We start from the raw sequence: 10,075 nt of genomic DNA, 5'->3' as shown, positions 1-10,075 counted from the left end.
ACCATTTATTCTAATGGACATAAAATAAAATGATATTTAGAATCAGAATGTCATGGTGTTTGAGCATAAGCAACAACTAGATGCATCTGAGGACCTTTGCTGATAGAGGAAAGGGAATAAAAAAAAAACCCACAGGAACTTGACTTGCTTAGAGAGATTATTTATGTGTGGCTAGAATTGTTATGAGGAACAGTCATGCACTACCAACCCTTTAATGTCACTGCTTCCCATTTTACTGCCATCTTTGTATCCTACTGGAGTGTGAGATTGGGGAAGACAGAATGGCTAAAGTTATTTGTGAAAGGGAATATAGGGACATTTATTAGAGCTTCTGATCTGAACTCCCATGCTGAATGTTATGACTTTGAAAATATACAAATTTGCTAGTCTGAACACCAATGTCAGATTACAAAACTTTTGCTTATGAAATCATTGAGTGTGTTTTTAACACAGGGCAATTTTCTTTCTTACAGCAAGCAGCAGTCTTTTCTCCATTAGAATATCAAATGCTACAGTGGCCCACATCAGGGTAAGTCTACTTAGTTCTCAGAAGGAATACTTCCTGTAGGAAAATAATTTTCTTTTTTGCCTAAGATCAAAATATTTCTATTTTACAGATAATACTAAATTTAGTCTTTAAAATTATAAAAAGTTCCACCGTAGTTTCTTAATTCAGATGAGCTTTTAAATAAGTGTAATTAACCTGGAAGATGTAAGGAATGAAAAATTTTCCAACATTCAAGAAAAGCAGCTGTAGAAATCTACCTGCAAAGGTGTCGCCCAATTTTGGAAGAAGTTCTTTGAGCAGAGGAGGACAGAGGAAAGATTGGAACAAAGCAAGTCTGCATATACTAGCTTTGAAACTTGGACACGTTCCTTAATGTAGCTAAAATTAATCTGTAGGTCTAACTAGTAATTGTTACTTTCATCGATATTTTTTTCAAATAATTGTGTTTTTTAAATGTTGTGTCTATCTTTAGAACAAAATACGTATTCAGTACCTGCTGGTATTATTATTAATGTCACGAATGCAAGGTAAATCAAGAAAAGGGTTCCTGCCTCTTCAATATAATGATATTATCCACTTAAAGTAAAATTAACCTCAGTAGTGGTGTTTCTTGCCCTTATTCTACTTCTGTGTTGGTATTTTTTAAGGTTTTGGGACTTTATCATGATAACTTGAATTTGATTCATTTTTTGCTTATTTTTCTTTCGGCTATTATTTCTGAGTTGTTTCTGTCCACTTAAAATAAAAGGGCCAGAATAAGAAGAGATATAGCTATGACAGACCTCATTTAGGCACTCTCAATTCTAAAGAGATTTAATATGAAGAGATGACATATAAATGGGCTTAATGATATTATTTAATAAGTGTGTGCCTTTGATCCTCTGCATATACATTATGTTTGTGTAGCTTGGTGTTCTTGTTATACTCCCAGCAATGGTAGTAGGAGGTTTACTGGGTTCCATTGGCTGCACTTAGGACGCTTTTTCTCCTACTGGATTTCCCAGTACAGCAGTGATAGGAGAGTTTGTGCCCAGTCTTATTGTATCTTGTTAAGCCATGTTAGGGGGCTGTCTCAAAGAGGCCTGCTATTCTTTCTTTGTTTAAAGGGAAACAGAGGAGGACTTCATCTGGAGGAGAGGGAAGGTTCTTGCAGGAGGGAGTGGAGCAGTGGAGGGAGGGGAAACTGCAGTCGGGAGATAAGGTATGAAAGAAGAATAAAAGTTAAAAAAAATGATTCTTTAGCTGTAAAATAAATATGTAAATAAATCTGCTTAGTAATGTCACTTAACAAATAACCAATAGTTTTAAAGTACTAATGTCTAATCAAAGCACTTGCAGAAGTAGGTTTCAGAGATGTAAAATAATGAAAGAGTTCAGTTAGAATTTACAGTTTTGCTAGGTACCTTCATAGGTGTGACATAACTCTACTGTAGTACCTGAGAATGGTTGGTGCTGTTTATTCTGTTAAATAATTGTGAATTTCATTTAACAGATGTCCATGAGTTATTGTATAAATTATTTGAACTAATAAAACTAACAAGAACTAAAGTTGAGATTGTCATTAGTTGTCATGATTTATAATATACTCTTTCCCTGTTATTTTGCAGGAGGAAATGCATAGTGAGAGTATGTTACTTAAAGATATCACCAGAACTCAAAATATAAAAATGCTCAGAGCAAATGCAATCAAAAATATTTCTAACCTGAAAATGTTTTTTTAACATATCTCTAAAATCCTGCTCTTGGAAAAGAAGATAATCATTTCCCTATAGAAAGTATTCCTTCCGAGAACTAAGTAGACTTACTCCAAATGAGGCACTTGTAGCATTTTCTATGTGTGTATAGATCAGACTGCTGTGTATTGTAACATAGAAAGGTAGACCATATTAAACACACTCAAAGCTTTCAGCAAAAGTTTTAAAACAATGAGGAATCTGTCTGTAGTGACTCAGTTTATCCTGCTGGGCATCCCGAACACAGAGGGTCTGGAGACCATGCTCTTTGTCCTGTTTTTGTCTTTCTACATCTTCACCCTGATGGGAAACTTATTAATCTTAACAGCCATTATCTCCTCTACTCAGCTTCATACCCCCATGTACTTCTTCCTATGTAAGTTGTCTATTTTTGACATATTTTTTCCTTCTGTGAGTTCTCCCAAGATGTTGTTCTACCTCTCAGGAAACAGCCGAGCCATCTCCTATGCAGGCTGTGTGTGCCAGCTCTTCTTCTACCATTTCCTGGGTTGTACAGAATGTTTCCTGTACACAGTGATGGCCTATGACCGCTTCGTTGCCATATGCTACCCTCTACGCTACTCAATCATCATGAGCCACAGAGTATGTGCCATCCTGGCCACAGGCACCTCATTTTTTGGTTGTATTCAGGCTACTTTTCTAACTACTCTCACCTTCCAGTTGCCCTACTGTGGTCCCAATGAGGTGGACTATTACTTCTGTGATATTCCTGTGATGCTGAAGCTGGCCTGTGCAGACACATCAGCCCTGGAAATGGTGGGGTTCATTAGTGTGGGCTTGATGCCCCTCAGTTGCTTCCTCCTCATCCTCACCTCCTACAGCTTCATAGTCTGTGCTATTCTGAGGATCCGCTCTGCTGAGGGACGTCAAAGAGCCTTCTCCACCTGCAGTGCCCACCTCACTGCCATCTTGCTTTTCTACATGCCGGTTGTCCTTATATACTTAAGGCCAACACCAAGTCCTTGGCTGGATGCAACTGTTCAGGTCTTAAATAATCTGGTCACCCCTATGCTAAACCCACTGATCTATAGCCTCAGGAATAAGGAGGTGAAATCATCACTGTGGAAGTTCCTACATAATCCTGGCTTTCTTCCTGAGCAGCTGTAAAGAAAGACCAGGGATAAACATTTTGTCTGTACATCATGGGTATTGTAATGTTTTTGTTTGTTTTCACAAACATTGTTGAAATGATCCTAATTTTACTATGTGAAGGACTAAGAGACAAAGGGCTGAAATGAGTTTTCAGAGGATGATTTGGGAATAAATGAAAGGGAGACTCCAGGTTTTGTGACTATAGAAACTGTATTCTCTCATGGATATTGCACTATGGACAAAGACGAAAGAGTACCCCACTTAGCAAGCAGAATAGCCTATCCCTTCTTTTGTCCATATTTTTGTTGTTGTTTTTGTTTACTTTTGAGACTGTATTTTAACCATAAAATTTTCCATTTTCTTCCTTTCACCTTCTCTATGTCTTCCTCCTAATTCTGTTCCATGTTTGTGCATATTGATTTTTCATATCTTCTTTTCACCCCTCTTCCTTTTCATTGTCCTCTTTATGTGATGACTTTTTATTTGGGATGTAATTACGATTTCCTCAAATGTCTAGATTAAATATGCCATTGTATAATTTCTAGTTAATGAAAAGAAGCACATTCTTGTGGCTTCAAATAGCATCTGGTTAGTTACGAGCCATGAAAAGTTCTATACAGAGAAAAGCTTTTGACCCATCCTGAAGATGGGACTGAGCAAAGCCAATGTACTAGCGTGCTAGGTTGAATTCACAAACTAGGTGGGTTGAGGCTTGGGAACTGGTATTGACAAAAACAGTTGGCTTATGAATGAGACGTTGAAAGAGAAGAAAGAGAACCTCAGGAGGTATCTGGAGGAGCATATGAGATGGCTCAGGAGTTATTATAAATTTCTTTTCCAGAGGATTTATTTAGGACCCCTTCAGTTTCCAGCATCTATATCAGATAGACCGTAACCTCCTGTAACTTCAGCTCCAGGGGGATTCAATGACATTGGCCTCTAAGGGAACGTGCAATCAGGTGCAATACACCCAAACTTACACACATAATTAAGAAATTAAGGCAGAATATAAAAATTATCAAGTTATTTCATGTTTGCTGCATGCCAAGCTCTTTCCAGCCTTGTTAGGATTCACCCTGCCCTTTCCTCATTTCCTGGCTATAGTTTCTTAGAGAGACAGGACAATCTTCAAGCATAAAAAAATGAAGTCCTGTTCACTTTTTGTTTTCACTCATTTGGACTTCATTTCATAAGTGACTCTGCTAAGACACGGATATGCGGAGGTGAGAGTTCTAAGCCTGCCTGTTGGTAGTGAAAATCTGCAGGCTAAAATACAAAAACAGATGTGCAGCTAACAGAGAGTTCAAGAATAATATTGTGACCTGGGTAGAAAATAAAGTCAAAGAAATAGTAGTTTCCCCAGTTCCCCAGGTGGAGGGTGGGGGAGAGGAATAGTTTCACAGACAGGTTGCATGTTGCATGTTGCATGTGAATAATGGTTATGGAATTCTATGCCCAGAGAACCAACATGCTATTGTCTCTTTTGGAGTATGGGTACAAATTAATTCCTTGACTTGACATACCTTAACTGTTTGCCACTTAAAAGGAAGATAAAGTTCATTATATCTTCTGTTTGTTAGGCTCATATACTACCCAGACTCTTGTTGCAGGTTAGAGGAATGGATTTTCCAAGGTGACTGGCTGCTCAAGCAACCAAACCCCTCTTTAGCTGAGCTGTTCTGAAACTTGCCTGAAGCTAGCTCTGTTGCCTCCATGGAGAGCGGGAGGTGCCTCAATGTGTAAACAGAGCACTATCCTGATGGACATCTTTCTAAACTATATTTTATTCCAGATGCTAAAATACCCTTGAAATAGTGTTGATGAAATCTATGTTAAGTATAAAGAACTATTGTAACATATGTAGTCCTCTACTTATGAAGGAAAATTGTAATTCTAGTGAATTTCCCCTCAGAGTTCATCTGATCCCATAACCTTAGCTCCCTCTGGAAGTCATTCTCACTCGGTATTGTTTTAGTTTTATCATTTATGTTTGTGTCCCTAAATATTATATTACAAGACTTTGATGTAACTCTACTCAATTTTTTCTTTGTTTTAGTGTTCCATTTTGGATTTGTGTTTATTTGTATATGCCTAAAATTGTTTTCTATTATAAAGGTGTGGTACCCCAAAGGTATGCCAACTTTGTCTCTGTGTAGTATCCTATTATATGACTGTATCAGTATTTGTTCATGTTACTCATAAATAAATAAGCATATATTTTGAAAATCTAAGGAGTCCTTTGTTTGGGATTGCCATACTATTTTGATAAGCTATTAATGCCATTTCTGTGTGTACATAAGACAAGAGAAGTCCACCTCCAACACTTGTTATACATTTGCTTCCTCTAGGAATGAAGGAAAATTGGCCATTTTATTTCATTCAAATGTTCCAGTAACATACACTGACATGGGATTTAGGTATGGGGAATTCATTTGGAAGATTCACCAAGGAAGCAGAGCAAGGGAGTAAAAAAGTAAGGTAAGATGGGATAGTCAGTTAGGCAAATGTCTATGACTTACCACTGTGGGAAACTGGATCTCATGCCCATTGGGGATCTGCTGGGAGATGGTTTAAAATAATAAGAACGTTTTGACTTCCCTAAATTTTCTAGTGAGTTTACCTTGGAGAGATAATTTTCTGACATCTCAAACAGTTCCATGTATATATGAGCTGAAAAGAACTTCATTGTCAGAAATTATTCTCAGATATAGGGTATGGAGGCCCCTCAGTATATGCAGACACATTTTAAAAATCAACTCCGGGCTGGGCATTTGTGGTGCACTCCTTTAATCCCAGCTCTCGGGAGGCAGAGGTAGGTGGATCTCTGTGAGTTCGAGGCCAGCCTGGTCTATAAGATCTAGTTCCTGGATAGGCTTCAAAGTTACAAAGAAACCCTTTCTCAAAAAATCAAATTATAAACAAACAAACAAATAATAAAAACAAACTCCAGAGTGAGTTAAGGTAATGCAGATATATTCTAGTGAGACCCTAACTGGTGCAAACATGGCATTACTACTATGGGCTAATTGTATTATTTACATTTTACTGCTGTGATGAAGCACTGTGACTGAAACTGTCCTATAGAAGAGTCTACTTATCTTTTGATTATGGTGGGATAAGAGTCCATTGTGACAAGAATGCACAGGGGTATGTGGCAAGCATGGCAGCAGGAGCAAGAAAGTGAAAACATGAAAGTCATGCTTCCTAGGACTAAACAACCTCTTAGGCTTTCTCCTTTTGTTGGAAGGTAATTTTGATGGGGTCTTGCCTTGAAGGTATGTCCCCCTTGGTTCCAAAGCAGATCAGGAGACATTAACTGTGCTAATCTCCTTAACAATTGCAGCTTCTCTTTCAGCATAGCCTTGGTTCCAACAGTGAACTTCTATCTCTTTCTCCTCTTGTTCTTCTTCCTCTTCCTCTTTTTCTTCTTTCCCTTCCCCTTCCCCTTCTCCTTTTCCTTCTTCTTCTTCTCCTTTTCCTTCTTCTTCTTCTTCTTCTTCTTCTTCTTCTTCTTCTTCTTTCTCATTCTCTTCTTCCTCTTCCTCTTTCTCTTCTTCCTTCTCCTCATCCTCCTCTATGTCCTCTTCCTTCTCCTTTTTTTCTTAGATAAGGTTTCTCCATGTATTCCTGGCTGTCCTGGAACTCTCTCTGTAGACTACACTGGCCTCAAACTCAGAGCTGTCTCCAGAGTGCTAGGATTAATGACATGCACTATCACCACCTGGCTCATTATTGAATGTCTTAGTTTCTTTTCCTCTCCATACTGCACAATTTATATTTTCTTTTGTCTCACTTACTCTTTATCATTGTAGACCTGCATAAAAATTATAGGCAGAAAGTATTTCACAGACTCTATCTTATGCTGTCTTGAACACTTCTCTACCAAAACAAACAAACAAACAAAAAATAACCTCCCCGTAAAGGTCAGTTATTTTTTAAATTACTTCAAGTAACTTCTTAGAACACAGGCAGAAGGCATCCAGAATCTTTGTGAAGATATCATAGTATTGGTCTTTACCTCAGTTGTTAATAGGGAACTTGCCTTGCTTTCCCCAGCCCTGCCCACCTCATATTCTGAACCTCTATTCTCTATTCTGCATTGTTTTCATCATGACATTAGAGCAGCTTTTTAATATTCCTTTATAGCATTCAGTTACTTTTCTAGTCCAAAGCTTCAAGATCTTCCACTTTCCTCTAAAAAAGAGACACGAGTAGGTTCTTGACAGCGACAGCCACCACTCTGCTGGTGCCACCTTCTGAATTAGTTACCTTTTGTTCTGTGATAAACGACCATGACTTGAATGCAACCTGCTGAAGAAAGTTTATTTTGGCTCTAGTTTATTTGGTTCTAGAGTAATGAGTGATTGCGGCAGAGCTTGCCAGAAAGCAACAGACATGGCCAAATGGAGCAAGAAACGTCAAGGTCACATCTCCAACAACACCCAGAAAACAGAGAGAATAAACTGGAACTGAGGCAAGGCTATACAGTCTCAGAACCCCTCTCCTAGTGACATACATCCTTCAGCAAGGCTCCACAGCTCAAAGGTTCCCTAACTTTCCCAAACAAAGCCACCAACATGTAAGTAAGTGTTCAGATGCATGGCATCCTATCGAAACTGCTACAATAACTGGCCTCTTTCAGCCTGCTCCAGAGAAGGAAATGTCTTGCTTTGAATGGAACCCTAGTCAAAAGTCCATGGCCTGATGGGTTCTTAAATATATTCTGCTATTGTTATTTTGTAGAATGGCCCTTATGCCAAACTATCTTCTCAATATGTATGATTGCATATAAATTGATGTGGGCTATTCTCCACATGGGTCAGAGAAACTTCTTGTTTTAGGGAACAGAAGTCAATGCTTTAAGGCATATATTGTCAATGGACTGAGAGCTCAGCCCTAAGTGAGGCAACTTTTTCTAACCCATCCTACTATCAACAGTGATTAGGAAACATCACAAATTCTGAGGAGGTAGAAAGAATGTCGAGCTGGAAGACCTGTAAGAATGCTGCGAATTCATTCTTCTAGACATGACAGGGCTGCCACACTCATGACATCACAGCTGTTGTGTTGACTCGCACAAGATCAAGACCAACAAAATTTACCATATACTGTGAAGGTACCCTTCAGGGTCCACTGTTTACTGAGAGCTATTGGTAGTTCATAATTTCTGGGGGATAGAGAATTATTTTATTTTGAATGTATGACTACTGGTAGATTTTTCATGCTCTAGTGAGTGAGCCCATATCCTTGTACATTTGGACATTAATTGGATTTGGTGTATTATAAAGAAAAAGAAGACTAAGAAAAGTAAAATTGGAGAAAATATTTGCCAGCTATGCATCAAAATCTAGAATGTACAAAGAACTAAAAATATGAATACTAAGGAAGCAAATACCATAATAAATTACTGATATTGATTTGCAGCACAAGTGAGACTTGATTGAATAATAAAAGGACACAAAATTTGTTATGCACAGATGGGGTATGTACATGGGAGACCTTGGAAGAAGATCATGAGCATGAACAAAATACAAAAAAGTTATCAAAAATGACATTTTTAAATAAATGGATTGTAAATATGAAAAATATTATGAAATTGAAGTATTCTGAAAACGAAGGACCACATGCGGCTAATAAATGCTTTAAATGTGTTTAACAATACTAGCCATTAGAGAAAATACAAATAAAAACTTCTTTGTAATTCTTTACCACAATAAGAAACAAGTGACAATTCTTTTTTTTTTAAAGGTACAAGATTTTATTTAATAAGACATTCCACTTCATAAATATATATAAAATATAAGAAACCAGACTGCAAATAATATATTTTTTTTCTAAATAAGCTCAATCACTTATACAGAAATAAGTGACAATAATTTACATATAGTGGCACATGTCAATGAAATCAGATCCCACCCCAGAAGTCAGACATTGAAAATAATGAATTTGTAATTTTTAAGTATATATATATATATATGGAACCAATATTTATATATTTCTTGATAATATTTTTTTTAATTTTTAAATTTTTTTATTGAGAAAAGGAGAAAATAAAAACAAGTTTCCACCTCCTCCCAGCCTCCCATTTCCCTCCCCCTCCTCCCACCCTTCTCCCCCTCCTCCCACCCTTCTCCCCCTCCTCCCATCCTTCTCCCCCTCCCCCACTCCTCTCCCCCTCCCTCTCCAGTCCAAAGAACAGTCAGGGTTCCCTGCCCTGTGGAAAGTCCTAGGTCCTCCCCCCTCCGTCCATATCTAGGAAGATGAACATCCAAACAAAGCCATCACATTAAGTAGGATCAAAACCCCTTGCCATTGTCCTTGGCGTCTCATCAGCCCCATTGTTCGCCATGTTCAGAGAGTCCAGTTTTATCCCATGCTTTTTCGGTCACTGTCCAGCTGGCCTTGGTGAGCTCCCAGTAGATCAGCTCCACTGTCTCAGTGGGTGGGTGCACCCCTCGTGGTCCCGACATCTTTGCTCATGTTCTCCCTCCTTCTGCTCCTCATTGGGACCTTGGGAGCTCAGTCCAGTGCTCCAGTGTGGGTCTCTGTCTCTATCTCCATCTATCACCAGATGAAGGTTCTATGATGATATGCAAGATATTCGTCAGTATTGCTATAGGATAGGGTCATTTCATGTTCCCTATCCTCAGCTGCCCAACGAACTAACTGGGAACCTCAGCTTGGGCATCTGGGAGCCCCTCTAGGGTCAAGTCTCTTGCCC

General features: G+C 38.4%; 1 protein-coding gene across 1 annotated transcript; it reads left to right on the top strand.

Annotated features, from left to right (window-relative positions):
- Positions 1 to 2,433: 2,433 nt before the first annotated feature.
- LOC121451840 (olfactory receptor 149-like) lies at positions 2,434 to 3,369 on the top strand. The gene has a single exon (XM_041657613.1). The coding sequence runs from the start codon at positions 2,434 to 2,436 to the stop codon at positions 3,367 to 3,369; it is 936 nt and encodes a 311-aa protein (XP_041513547.1).
- The last annotated feature ends 6,706 nt before the right edge of the window (positions 3,370 to 10,075 follow it).

This window comes from Microtus oregoni, unplaced genomic scaffold (assembly GCF_018167655.1).
Source record: "Microtus oregoni isolate MIOR12 unplaced genomic scaffold, Mior012 000008F_ref0000371, whole genome shotgun sequence".
NCBI lineage: Eukaryota > Metazoa > Chordata > Mammalia > Rodentia > Cricetidae > Microtus > Microtus oregoni.
The sequence above is the reverse complement of the archived record's forward strand: the minus strand, read 5'-3'. Positions and strand labels throughout refer to the sequence as shown.